The sequence below is a fragment of the Alosa pseudoharengus genome, unplaced genomic scaffold (assembly GCF_046254945.1).
Source record: "Alosa pseudoharengus isolate Yale_2024_CS ecotype anadromous, Long Island Sound unplaced genomic scaffold, YU_APseudo_1.1 YU_APseudo_1.1_scf_12, whole genome shotgun sequence".
NCBI lineage: Eukaryota > Metazoa > Chordata > Actinopteri > Clupeiformes > Clupeidae > Alosa > Alosa pseudoharengus.
The window spans coordinates 1,674,073-1,688,854 of record NW_027468587.1 but is presented as its reverse complement, the minus strand read 5'-3'; the positions used below and the strand labels follow the sequence as shown (position 1 = coordinate 1,688,854).

Here is a 14,782-nt window from a genome sequence, read left to right as displayed (position 1 = left end):
GTTACGCCCTTGGAAGTCGTAAAGTCTTTTATATCTCTGCATAAAGTTTGGGATGTTCGGAAACTGCGTCATGGGATCCCCACATGCAATGCGTCACGACCGGAGTGTGGTAGCCTATGACTGCGCCTGAAGGGAGAGAGGGGATGGAACTCGAATTTATAAATCTGCGCATATGAAATGATTGACGTAGAATTCTGTTGACAGCTGATTTCTGAGGATAGACCTACTCACAACAGAAACTGGACCTTGAAGTGCATGGCGCTATGGTAGGCCTAATAGTTTACTTTTGACATTTGAAGTTCCCTTTTGGTAGTTTTAATGCAGAAGTGGGATTTAAAAAAAAACCAAAAAAACAACAACGTTCTAAAATATGTACATAGTTCACTGTAGGCCTATAACTTGAACGTTTCAGTTTATTATTATATATGATTATCGTGGCGGGATTAATGTTTTTGGAATTGTGGAAAAATGTGTTAAATAAAGCTAACGAAACAGGCTTCTGCAGGCCATGAGCTATTGTTCTATATGTTATATTCCCAGAGCATAATGCTGCCTGTCTATGTTATGCAGGGTTAGGGCCTCCTCGAAGAGCACACTGCTGGTCCGCGGAACAGCGAAGTTATAATATAATAGGCCTATAGCTATACCCGGTGCTTCTGTCACGTCGGATAATTTGCGACACAATTGAATTGTATAATGGAATTGTGGGGCCGAAAGAAAAAGAAACTAAACATTTTCCAGATTAGGAAATATTTGTTAATTTAGTGTTATCAAATAAAGAGGCATAGCCTACAATTGGGTGGTAGTGATGTGAGCGCTCATACAATGTGTGTGCGTGGGCGCAAGTAAAACTGAACCACGAGATAACGTGGGTAGAAGCAACAAACAACGTTATTTAAAACAGCGAGTGAAGTGGGTCCTTGCTGTCCATGAAAACAGCACAGACTGGCTAGTCTAATAAAAACAACAATGGAATAACAGGTCTTTGAATTGACACTATAAGTTGCCTACAGTATACAACACAATTATATTCCCTTTGCAATTTTTTTTCTTGAGGCAGGCTTCAAAAGTTTAATTTGAATATTCGTTTAGGGCTTTTTTAGCCTAATCTCTGCCTATGTCTTTTACATTTCCTTAAATAGATATTATAGTGGAGGCCTAACATGCATTAGTAAGCTCAGTGATATAGACATGGACAAATGTATGAATGAACTGAAGTCACTTAGCCTGTGTATTTGTTTGATCAAGTTGTTAGATGTCATGTTAGGCTACTATAGAAGGTTTAAAGATGAACTGAACTGAAAGAATCAACATTGATAATGTGTTGATTATGACAATTAAAAATAAATGACACTAAAAAAATAATTTAAAAAAATCAATACGTAGCCTTTTTTAAGCAACACCAAAATTGCGTTTGTTAGTATTAGAACGCTGCCAGGTTCAATGACGTCACTGGCATGGTAGGACCTGAGAAGTTCTATAGGCAACAGCTGCAGCATATTATGTATACACGAAAATTTGTAATTTTAATGGCATGGGTTACAAATTTGAGCCTGTGAGGGACAGGCCTGTAGTGTCTTGACTACCACTAGATGGGTTTCAGGCTCCAGCTCAACCTTCAGTAGGATCATTTGGGTGAAAATGACTGTGTGGGCGCTGCCGGAGCATGGACACTGGAATCTATCTGTTGCAAAGCAGTGGCGAAACGTAGGGAAAATGTTCAAGGAAGCCAAAGTGACGGGAAAAATGTGTTTATTTATGTATGTGTTTATTTCGGGGGGTATACATTTTGTGCAATGTACAACATAGATACATTTTGTGCGGCACAACATAGGCTACTGTAGACCTAGCCTAGGTCATGTAGAAAACTGGACGAGGGGCGCTTGAGACAGCAACACGCACGCTGTCTCTCTGTCTCCCTCCATCCCTCACACACATACATTGCCTACTGTACATCCTCCACACAACTGCATACTCACTCACCACCACTACATTAGGCCTATGCGAAGGCTACGTGCATATACAAATAAGCTATATAACACGCATTGTCACGTCAATGTAGGCTAACGCAGTATGGACTACTGGCACTAGTAACAGCAACTCACACGGGCTCTCTCTCTCCCTCCCTTGAAACTGTTAAAAACTTCGTTACCCCAAGTTGACCCCAGATACACGGAGGATACACGAGTTTGCCGTTTATTTTAGGCTAACGTTAGTGGAGAGTTTGCAGATTTTTACCTTGTGGATGTTGATATTGCACGAGTCTCTTGGATAGCAGTACTGCGAGTTAAACTCCCTCGCATCAACAATCTGTCCTGAGACGGTGAACAACTGGCTTCAGGGTGAGTAGAAAGGGACATTGGATTCTGTTTACAGACCCGCTGTGGTTTAGTTACCAGCTAGTAAAAGCATTATTATCGATCTGTGATATCGTCGGAGTCATGGTTTACTCTCTATGGTCGGAGTGCTAGCTTGTGGAGTTTGACATAAGAGTGTTTCCAAGGTGTTAGCTGCTAGCCCTTTCCTAGGTTGGATCGTATGGTAGCCTATCTAACACTGGACCTCACCTGAGGCTACTTTGAGATATTATTCCAAAGGAGACAGATAGGCTACTGCACTTAAAACTTTAAACGATTGAACGAACCTTCCCAGACTTTGTAATTGCGACCAGTGACTGCATTGAATGAACGAAGCCGAAGTTGAAACTTAGGCTCCATGGCACATAGACTGTGGGCTCGCCTTTCTATGAATTGAAAAAGACTACAAGCTGTTCCACCGAGTTTGCGATAAAGTAAGCAAGAAAAGGGTTTTTTAAGTCAGGATATGGCAAGTCAATGGCATTTATTCGTCCAAAGTTACAGACCAGTTTCCATAGTGCACATCTTATCAATAGTTTGAATGTCGTGTGTGTTTCTGCTCATTGACAAAATAGCGTTCAGTATGATTCATGCCAAATTAATTTCCCCTGTTAAAGTGTTCGCCTTTGTTTCACTAGTTTGGTTTCATTTTGTATGAGATTTTGTGATGTAGGCTAGCCTATGATAAATGGCTTATGGCCAATATGTAACTCAGCTAGGCCTAATGTTAGTTTCCTCAGCCATGTCAGCTAGCCTCAGACTCATTATCTGCTATGGCTGCTAGTGCTAGTGCAGAGTAGCTTACCATGCCAGTGACGTAGCCGATTGTTGAAATCCAACATGGCGGCGCCCGTGTAACAACAACACCACTTTCAACGTACAATTTTATCCCTTTTAATAAATTCAGCCATTTTAATCATTGTACCAATGAGAAGAAATAAAATACATCTGTTATATCACCTTTACTTCAAATTCCAGTTCAGTTCATCTTTAAAAGGATGTTTACGGATGTTTGGCAGAAATGTTAATGTAAAAAAAATAGTGGCCCATCATAGCCTACTTCTCAAAATTCCACCCTGAGGTAGAGGAGTCGCCCATGAATCGCAAGGTTGCAGCTTCAAGCCCAACTCCTCCTAACCCCAAAAGTGCTCCCGATGTGCAAATTGACGCCGTGGCATGACGCCTACATTGAGCCCAGCCCGAGCTGCAAGCTGCAACCAGGGGCTTCTCGTGGCGCATACACCATCGGTGTGAGAGTGTGTAAAGTGCTTTGAGTGCTCGGAGGAGTGGAAAAGCACTATATAATGCAGTCCATTTATACTGTATTTTTTTTACTTTTACACCTTAAAAATATTTTATGTATACTATAATGAACTAACTAGTTTACTTACAGTATAGTTCACAGTGCTTACAATTTTACTATTATAGACTGAAAGTGGGCCAATTTAGTCTGAATAAGTATTAAAATAGTACATTTACAAGTATACCACATACACATTTAATAAACTTAGGCTAGTACATAAAGTAAACTTGGGAATTATACTTCAACTGCACTGAAGTTTACTTAATACAATTAACTTTAAGCATACCTTTTTTGGTGAGGGAAACCTCCTTGTTCTCCTTTCTCTCTTGTTTACAGAGGACTGTGTGTTTGTGGCCAGTATTCCCTTTAACGCTATCTGTAAATGATCTCTTGTTCCTAGATGTCAAGTTACAGCAAACCAAAACTGGTGGAATTGTTTTATGATGTAATATCCCCTTACTCATGGCTAGCATTTGAGGTAAGTGTTGATATTGTTGTGTCGATATTGTTGAATATCAGTTTTTAATGTTTTAATTGCTTACCCATGCTACATGATTGTTTTTAAACTAATAATGTAGGTAGGTTTAACTCACGGGGATAAGTAAACTGATAATGTAGGTAGGTTTAACTCATGGGGATAAGTAAACTGATAATGTAGGTAGGTTTAACTCATGGGGATAAGTAAAAGAATTTATTTTACCGTCTGCTTTAGGTGTTCTGTCGGTACAGGAACGTATGGAATATCAATCTGAAGTTGCGACCTGCCCTTCTGGGTGGAGTCTATAAAGGTGCCGGTAAGGAAAACCTCTAATCCTCTACAAACCAACACAGAGATGTATTTCTTCTGCTAATTTCATGACATGTCAGCCTGTATAGCTGGTAACACAATCCACTATATCTTGCTTTTTGTTGGCTGTAATATAGTCTCTGCTTTGTTCTCTTTAAAAAAAGAACTTTAGTTTCTGTCATTTCTTTTATTAAGACAGAGCAGTTTCACATTAGGCTACATCTTTAATTGTATCTTCAATAACTCCAATCGTATAGTACTGTAACTCCAATCTTATAAATGTACTGACTCTTATCTAATTAAGCAACAATACTGACACCTAGTGGCAGCAGATAAATGCTCCAAATCCCACTCTACAAGTCTCATATCTTACAGTATAGGTTGCTTTACATTTGGGGTGCGAGTTTGACAGCGTAGGCAGAGCGAATTCAGACACACAAGGTTGGCAGTCAGGCCGAAGTTAACTAATGGGTCTCACCCATTTCAAAGTCCCTGCCTTCACGAAGCTTGCCGCTACCTATATTGCCGACCAACTCAGGCCCTTGGTCTAAGATTATGCTTTAGCTTGTATGTGTAGAAAGGTAAAATGATGGCATTTCTTTCCCAAATCTCCCCAGCCTTTGATTCCATCAAAGATACAATATAAACTAGAAATGCAATTCCAAGGAATTACCAGTGCATGAAAATGCTGAAGTTGTGATGTAAAATATCATGTATAGTTAAAACAGATAATAAAGAGATGGTTACTATGGTGATGCTAGGATAGACATGGTGGTTGCATAGCTTAATAAAAGTTGATAGTTTAAAAGTAGACTGTTTAAAAGTTGAATGTAGATAGTTTAAAAGTTGTTGATAGACAGTAGATAGTTTAAAAGTTGTTGATAGACAGCTAGTTTAATAGATAGTTTAATTATAGTTTAAAAGTAGACCGTTTAAAAGTTGAAGGTAAATAGTTTAAAAGTTGTTGACAGACTGGAAGTTGAATGAATGTTGATATTCAAATAGTTTAATGGCTGTGTATAGGTAGATATTTGACGATAACTGAAAGTTGGAATGGCTCTAATGTTTGCTAGCAGTTATGCTAAGATTTTTAATTCTGTTAATCATACTACTTAGCTAATGTTTTATAGCAGTGCTAGCAATGCTAGCATGCTAACCATGCTACTTAGCTAACTTAACTAACATTTTCTAGCAGTTTTGCTAAACATGTTAACTATGCTAACAATGTTAGCATGCTAACTATGTTAACCATGTTACTTAGCTAACTTAACTAATAATTTTAGTAGTTATGCTAACTATGCTAACTAGCATGCTAACATGCTAGCATGCTAACTATGTTAACCATGTTACTTAGCTAACCTAGCTAATCATTTTAACAGTTTTGCTAAAAATGCTAACTAGCATGCTAACATGCTAGCATGCTAACTGTGCTAACCATGTGACTTAGCTAACTTAGCTAATCATTTTTAGTAATTTTGCTAAAAATGCTAACTATGTTAACCATGCTAACTAGCTACAGTGGGTAGGAGTCATAGTTGATGACAAGTAACAGTTACAATGGCTAAACAGTTAAAAAGTTCAGTAGTTTAAAGGGTTAAATTGTTTAACAGTGAAATATTGTAGTGAGGACTTTTATTTTGAAACAGTTTTTGGCAGAGGAAGCAGTTGAACAGGATGTGTAGTCTTAATAGGGCCAGTTTGTATGCTTAAAGCCTGAGACTGGCAGTTGAGATCCAGGTGGCCTGAACACCTGCCATAGGATTCTAATTGCTTAATGGCCGTATTATGATGTCATAATCGGCAATGTTAAGTTTATGGGGATTTTTAAAAAGTTTTTCTTTAATAGTTTAAAAAGTATAAAAGTTTCAAAGTTGAAAAGATATAGCAACCCGATCTGTTTGAAGACCTACGTTACAAAGTTTGAATGAAGTTTCTAAGTTAAACTGTTCAAGAGAAATTGCGTCTAGAAAAAGTGGTAAGCGGAATAATAATAATAATAAGAAGAAGTTGCCTAGGAAGAACAGTACAGTGCATTTTCATGCACTGTAATGAATAACCTCACCTCACTCAACTTCACTGTATCTTGTAGGTAATAGGAGTCCTGATGATGTTCCTAGAAAATGCCACTACATGGCAGCAGACCTTCTCCGCTTGGGGTCCTACGCTGGAGTTCCACTCAGAGTTCCTGCTCAGCCTGTCAATGTTTTGATGACCAAAGGTATGCTCAGGATCATATAGATTTCAGCTTTGATTCAGATCAGCTCCGATTTAACCCCAAAGAGTTTTTTGTACCTTAAAATAATGTTTCCAAATGGTTCCAGTGGTTCATCAACTCGTAACAGGGTGAACGGCACTTCTACATTCATTTCGCGGCCCTCTATTTTTCTATAACCGCACTATGTAAGTTTGCCAGATCGGTAGCGGATCTGTAGTTCGATGGAATGAGACATAAGAAACTACAAATTTGACTTGCATCTGATGTCGCAATACATCGTACTTTCATAACATCATGCAACATATTCTACCTTGTCTGTGGACATTCTTATTTGCAAAGCCGGTGCTGGATAAACTAATAGTGCGTGCGACAGAGGAAAACTTCTTTGGTGTTGCTTTAAATGCTTTTATAGTCAAAAGATTAAGATGATATTAAGATTGAGATACTTCATCTTTGCACCAATCTGTTCTGTTCTTATCTTGTCATAACATCTCTTTGCTATTCTCTGGCGATAATCATTTATGTGCATTTGTCTGTGTAACATGTTTCTGCCGTTTGCTTTCAGGTTCTCTGGAGGCCATGCGCTTTGTGACTGCAGTGGCTGAGAAGGAGACAGGTGGAGATGCCCAGGTGGAGAAGGTGTCCAGGGAGCTGTGGATGAGAATCTGGAGTAATAGCCAAGACATCACCCAGCTCAGCTCTCTTGCAGAGGTACCATATTAATAGCTACACTATATCCCACCCATCACATATCTGATGTATGTTTGTGTGATTTTTGTGTGTACATGTCTGCGCGTTTACAGCTTTGATCCTCATATCAAATCACTCACTAAGACTGCTTTCTTTCACCTCCGTAACATTGCCCGCCTCCGACCCTTCCTCTCTGCTAGTGATGCACAGACTTTGGTCCACTCCTTCATCATGTCCCGTCTAGATTACGGCAACTCACTTTTCCTTGGTCTCCCCACTAAATCCCTTCAAAGACTGCAATACATTCAAAACTCTGCAGCCAGGCTCCTCACCCATACCAGACGATCAGCACACATCACCCCCATTCTCCATCAACTCCACTGGCTATCAGTTCCATCCCGGGTTAAATACAAAGTACAACTACTCACCTTCAAAGCCCTCCACAACCTTGCTCCCCCCTACATCTGCGACCTCCTGACCCCTTACACTCCCTCCCGCTCACTCAGATCCTCTGACCAAAACCTCCTAGTTATCCCCCGCACCAGACTCTCCACCCTGGGTGGTAGGTCCTTCAGTGCCTTGGCCCCCAAACTCTGGAACTCCCTCCCCCAACCTCTTTGTGACTTTCCATCTAACCTTCTTCAAAGCACATCTCAAGACCTTTTTGTTTATTGATCACTTCTCCTCTACACCCAACACATAGCTCCACACACATAGCTTCTCCTCTACACCCAACACATAGCTCCACACACATAGCTTCTCCTCTACACCCAACACATAGCTCCATACACATAGCTTCTCCTCTACACCCAACACATAGCTCCACACACATAGCTTCTCCTCTACACCCAACACATAGCTCCACACACATAGCTTCTCCTCTACACCCAACACATAGCTCCACACACATAGCTTCTCCTCTACACCCAACACATAGCTCCACACACATAGCTTCTCCTCTACACCCAACACATAGCTCCACACACATAGCTTCTCCTCTACACCCAACACATAGCTCCACACACATAGCTTCTCCTCTACACCCAACACATAGCTTCTCCTCTACACCCAACACATAGCTTCTCCTCTACACCCAACACATAGCTCCACACACATAGCTTCTCCTCTACACCCAACACATAGCTCCACACACATAGCTTCTCCTCTACAGCCAACACATAGCTCCACACACATAGCTTCTCCTCCACACCCAACACATAGCTCCACACACATAGCTTCTCCTCCACACCCAACACATAGCTCCACACACATAGCTTCTCCTCCACACCCAACACATAGCTCCACACACATAGCTTCTCCTCCACACCCAACACATAGCTCCACACACATAGCTTCTCCTCCACACCCAACACATAGCTCCACACACATAGCTTCTCCTCCACACCCAACACATAGCTCCACACACATAGCTTCTCCTCCACACCCAACACATAGCTCCACACACATAGCTTCTCCTCCACACCCAACACATAGCTTCTCCTCTACACCCAACACATAGCTTCTCCTCTACACCCAACACATAGCTTCTCCTCTACACCCAACACATAGCTCCACACACATAGCTTCTCCTCTACACCCAACACATAGCTCCACACACATAGCTTCTCCTCTACACCCAACACATAGCTCCACACACATAGCTTCTCCTCCACACCCAACACATAGCTCCACACACATAGCTTCTCCTCTACACCCAACACATAGCTCCACACACATAGCTTCTCCTCTACACCCAACACATAGCTTCTCCTCTACACCCAACACATAGCTTCTCCTCTACACCCAACACATAGCTTCTCCTCTACACCCAACACATAGCTCCACACACATAGCTTCTCCTCTACACCCAACACATAGCTTCTCCTCTACACCCAACACATAGCTTCTCCTCTACACCCAACACATAGCTCCACACACATAGCTTCTCCTCTACACCCAACACATAGCTCCACACACATAGCTTCTCCTCTACACCCAACACATAGCTCCACACACATAGCTTCTCCTCTACACCCAACACATAGCTTCTCCTCTACACCCAACACATAGCTTCTCCTCTACACCCAACACATAGCTCCACACACATAGCTTCTCCTCTACACCCAACACATAGCTCCACACACATAGCTTCTCCTCTACACCCAACACATAGCTCCACACACATAGCTTCTCCTCCACACCCAACACATAGCTCCACACACATAGCTTCTCCTCCACACCCAACACATAGCTCCACACACATAGCTTCTCCTCCACACCCAACACATAGCTCCACACACATAGCTTCTCCTCCACACCCAACACATAGCTCCACACACATAGCTTCTCCTCCACACCCAACACATAGCTCCACACACATAGCTTCTCCTCCACACCCAACACATAGCTCCACACACATAGCTTCTCCTCCACACCCAACACATAGCTCCACACACATAGCTTCTCCTCCACACCCAACACATAGCTCCACACACATAGCTTCTCCTCTACACCCAACACATAGCTTCTCCTCTACACCCAACACATAGCTTCTCCTCTACACCCAACACATAGCTTCTCCTCTACACCCAACACATAGCTCCACACACATAGCTTCTCCTCTACACCCAACACATAGCTTCTCCTCTACACCCAACACATAGCTTCTCCTCTACACCCAACACATAGCTTCTCCTCTACACCCAACACACAGCTCCACACACATAGCTTCTCCTCTACACCCAACACATAGCTTCTCCTCTACACCCAACACATAGCTTCTCCTCTACACCCAACACATAGCTCCACACACATAGCTTCTCCTCTACACCCAACACATAGCTTCTCCTCTACAACCAACACATAGCTTCTCCTCTACACCCAACACATAGCTCCACACACATAGCTTCTCCTCTACACCCAACACATAGCTCCACACACATAGCTTCTCCTCTACACCCAACACATAGCTCCACACACATAGCTTCTCCTCTACACCCAACACATAGCTTCTCCTCTACACCCAACACATAGCTTCTCCTCTACACCCAACACATAGCTTCTCCTCTACACCCAACACATAGCTCCACACACATAGCTTCTCCTCTACACCCAACACATAGCTTCTCCTCTACACCCAACACATAGCTTCTCCTCTACACCCAACACATAGCTCCACACACATAGCTTCTCCTCTACACCCAACACATAGCTTCTCCTCTACACCCAACACATAGCTTCTCCTCTACACCCAACACATAGCTCCACACACATAGCTTGTCTTGTTGTTATTGTTATTGTTTTGTTATTGTTTGTCTGTATGTTTTCCTTCTACTATGTTAAGCGACCTTGGGTTTGAGAAAGGCGCTATATAAAATAAACTTATTATTATTATTATTATTATCTGATATGTTAATTTGCATACATGTTTTTCTCACCACAGGTGGGTCTAAATGCTGGACTATCTGACAAGAAGGTACAAGAATTACTGGAAATGTCTCAGAGTAAGGCAATCAAGGACAAGTTGTGGACAACTACCCAAGAAGCCCTTGATTATGGGGTTAGTTCCTTTACATCCACTTTGATTTGCCTGTGTAAAACTTTACTTTATCTAAGGCCACGTCTACACGAAACCAACGGGTGTTCCTTTAAATCCACTGTGATTTGCCTGTGAAAAAACTTTACTTTATCTAAGTATCAGAAATGTGTTTCTCGTACAACTATGGAGGCTAGCTTTGAACTTACATGGTATGATGCATTGTTCAACTAACCAACATCTAACTGTTTCCCAAAACCAAGTCAGACCGATATAGTACTATCTTGAACAATGGTTTGAACCATGATAGTTTCCCAAATGTAGTGATTAGTGCTAATGTGGTTAATGACACACCTATACATGACAGAGACTTGTGATGGACTACCAGTTTCATCTGTGATTTTATTAATTTGTTCATATAGGCTGACCTTGTAAAAGTATGACTGATTTGAATCCTTTGGGCCTTTGGGCTTAGTAAAAAAACAGTTTCTCGATTATCGGTCAGGCTCTACTAAAGATATTCTTTTCTGATATAGCATTGCTCACAGTGTCTTTTTTACCCCCCCTCCTTAATGTCTTCTTAGGGTTTTGGATTCCCCCTCACGGTCTGCCATGGAAACGGAGAGGCCAAAATCTTCTTTGGATCAGACAGATTTGAACTAATGGCTCACTGTCTCGGTCAGTAAAACCCACTTGTTAACTAAGCATTTAGAGTTTTAGTATTGTCAAAATGAGTTGATCATATCAATATCTTGCACAGATGGTAAACTGATGATACATGGGGCAACTTTTTGAGCAATGTTGCTGGGCAATGTTCCTCATTATTGTGGTTCTGGCATGTTCCCATTGATACTGGGCAACACTTTCTTTTCTGGAGAACTTTAATCATCAGTAGGCAAATCGTCATGGTTATCCAATCAGAATAAATGGAACTGGTTATGTGGTTGCCCAGCAACATTGCTCAAAAGGTTGTTCCATGACTCATCACCTTTAGCTGTATTCAAATCTTCCATGTCTATTTCTCCAATCGTGTCTTTGTCATGTGTTGCAGCTGTATTCAAATCCTCCATGTCTATTTCTCCAATCGTGTCTTTGTCATGTGTTGCAGGTGAGAAGTGGATGGGACCACAGCCTGTGCACCCGTCAGTAACTCTCAGTCAACAACCAGCCTTTATGAGAGCAGCCATGGCCCATTGAGATGTTCTCTTTGGACAGAGACATTGATATCTTCTTTAATGAGTTGGATATGGGACTACTGTTTACTTAAGTACATGCTCCTACCGTGCTAATTTGCCCCCAGGCTACCACACTCGGACCCAGGAGTCAGTAGCCCTTGGTTGTGGAAATGATACATATTACAGATATTTCAGTTTTTTTTATTAATGTCAAGTCAACTTTATATATAATAAAATATGTTATTTTTTTCTAAATATGGTGTTCTTAGTTCTGTGAATCTCAGAAACCAATAACTTGGCCTCTGATCTCTTTGTCCAGAGCACAGATGACCAGTTATAAACAAACCCTCTGATGTCCAAAACACCAATGATAACTCACTGTTATCCTTTTGGGAATACTGCATGATAACTAACTGTTATCCTTTTGGGAATACTGCATGCATTGATAACTCACTGTTATCCTTTTGGGAATGCTGCATGCATTCTTATCACAATATGTCTATGGTCATGGTTATGGTTACTGGTTCTGCTACTGTACACTGTCATGTACAATCACTAGTAAACACATAGTGTGTGTGTGTGTGTGTGTGTGTGGTGAGATTTCTCAGGAGCAGTCGTGGCCTACTGGTTAGGGCTTCAGGCTTGGAACCGGAGGCTTCCAGAGCACCGCTGTAACAAGGCAGCTCACTGCTCCGGGTTAGTGTGTGCTTCACCTCACTGTGTGCTCATTGCTCCGGGTTAGTGTGTACTTCACCTCACTGTGTGCTCACTGTTGTTTCCTATGGTTTCTGTCCACATATACACAGACAGACAGACACACACACACACCTACTTAATGTTAATGTACATTGCATGTGCTGTAGGTGTGCTTTAGGTCAAAGGTGTCCCAATATATTAGTTAAAGGAAACTTCAAGGCCCTTTTCTGGTTTGTTTTGGATGAACCAGAGTGGTGGACACCGAAATTTTGACGATTGGTCCTGTCTCGACTTTTCTGACTCGTTTTGAATCGCCTTTTCACTTCTCAAGGGGTCTGGCAATGGGCATACTGTAGTAGGCTACTCAAACATCCTAAAACAACCCTTAACGTTCGTTTTCAAAACTGTGCAACTGAAAACGAGTCAGAAAAGTCGAGACAGGACCAATCGTCAAAATTTCGGTGTCCACCACTCTAGTTCATCCAAAACAAACCAGAAAAGGGCCTTAAAGTGCTAAAAACCGGAATTTTCCTTTTAGTATGAATGTAACAGAGATCGTAACTCGTCCGCCGCTCACGGCCCTCGAACCCACCTCCTCAACACACACCGGCATGGGAGTCGAATGCTCTAACCACTGAGCTAAAAGCCCAGACGTCCAACTCAGCGGTTAGAAGCGTTCTTAATGTTAGGGCTGTGAGGATTTACACGCGCAACTAGCATGCTAGCTCAGGTCGACTCCGTTACATTAATAGGCCCATGCCGCGCCTATTGAAAACCGCTGCTTTAAACCAATGATAGTGACATCTTCCATTCCCTTAAACAGCAAGCAGTGCAACTTTGGTATTTTGACAGCCGCGCATTTGAAGGAATCTGTTTGCATGCGAGAAGTCCATGTATGGAACAGAGGGATTCCAGTAAACCTTGCTTTACTAAAACCTGTTTGTGACTAGCATACTGTAGCTTACATGCATCTGCACTACGAGGCTGAACTTGGCACCACATTCATTTCCGCGGGGGAAGACCACTTTCAGATCGCGGATCGCGGGGGAGTTAAGTTTCCGTTCCACCATAAATAATGCAATTTTCTACCTCGTCCACAAGGGGCCAGTGTTGACCGCAAATCCGCGATAACACAGGCATGTGCCTGTTGCAGATGAACAGGCATTGTTCACAGACGTTCAAAAGCCTGTATATCTTTTTTCTGTTAACTCTACTGCCGAATGTTTTGAGAAAGGATGCCTTTTGTGTTCTATTAAATAATTTGGTAATTTAGAGGGGGGGGGGGGTTATTTTCTGTGCTGGATCTTTTGATACATGTTGTGTTATGTTTTTTTCTATTAAACAATTTTGTTCATTTTACACTGGGGGGGGGGGGTGGTATGTAGTTGGTAGCAGATTTTGAAGTTTTTCTACAGTAAATGTATTCCCTACGGCCTACATGTCATTTTGCATCGGACTTTTCAACACATTCTGAAACTACACTCTCTCCTCTTTCCAATGACACCCCACTTGTGAAATTCTATGGTTGAAAATGCCCTTTTTTGCCCCTCTGAAAATATAATATGTATTTGTGAAATTGCAGAATCTCAGCACTTGAACAGGGACAGATAGCCCATGAAGGATTTTGCAAGGGATATTTCACCACATTCTGAAACTACACTCTCTCCTCTTTCCAATGACACCCCACTTGTGAAATTCTATGGTGAAATATGGGATATTTAGCCCCTCTAAAAACAGTATATATTTTGTGAAATTGCAGAATTTCAACACTAGAACAGCGACTGATGTCCCATGAAGGATTTTGCAAGGGATCTTTCACCATATTCTGAAACTACACCTCCTCCCCTTTCCAATGACACCCCACTTGTGAAATTCTATGGTGAAAAATGCCCTTTTTTGCCCCTCTGAAAATACAGTATATATTGGTGAAATTGCAGAATTTCAACACTAGAACAGGGACAGATAGCCCATGAAGGATTTTGCAAGGGATGTTTTACCACATTCTGAAACTACACTATCTCCCC

General features: G+C 41.7%; 1 protein-coding gene across 2 annotated transcripts; it reads left to right on the top strand.

Moving 5' to 3' along the window:
* Positions 1-237: 237 nt before the first annotated feature.
* On the top strand, positions 238-12,149 carry LOC143118250 (glutathione S-transferase kappa 1-like). Of its 2 annotated transcripts, XM_076279343.1 has the most exons (8): positions 249-266; positions 4,061-4,138; positions 4,373-4,454; positions 6,537-6,665; positions 7,228-7,373; positions 10,795-10,911; positions 11,472-11,565; positions 11,996-12,149. In XM_076279343.1, the coding sequence occupies exons 1-8, from the start codon at positions 264-266 to the stop codon at positions 12,082-12,084; spliced, it is 738 nt and encodes a 245-aa protein (XP_076135458.1). In that variant the 5' UTR covers positions 249-263; the 3' UTR covers positions 12,085-12,149. The 2 variants fall into 2 exon arrangements, with proteins under 2 accessions (XP_076135457.1, XP_076135458.1); XM_076279342.1 differs by lacking the exon at positions 10,795-10,911 and having other exon boundaries at positions 238-266.
* The last annotated feature ends 2,633 nt before the right edge of the window (positions 12,150-14,782 follow it).

Coding starts and splice junctions, on each gene's coding strand:
- LOC143118250 (XM_076279343.1), top strand. Junction 7,374..10,794: donor AGCTCAGCTCTCTTGCAGAG/GTACCATATTAA, acceptor TTCTCACCACAG/GTGGGTCTAAATGCTGGACT. Junction 11,566..11,995: donor ACTAATGGCTCACTGTCTCG/GTCAGTAAAACC, acceptor CATGTGTTGCAG/GTGAGAAGTGGATGGGACCA.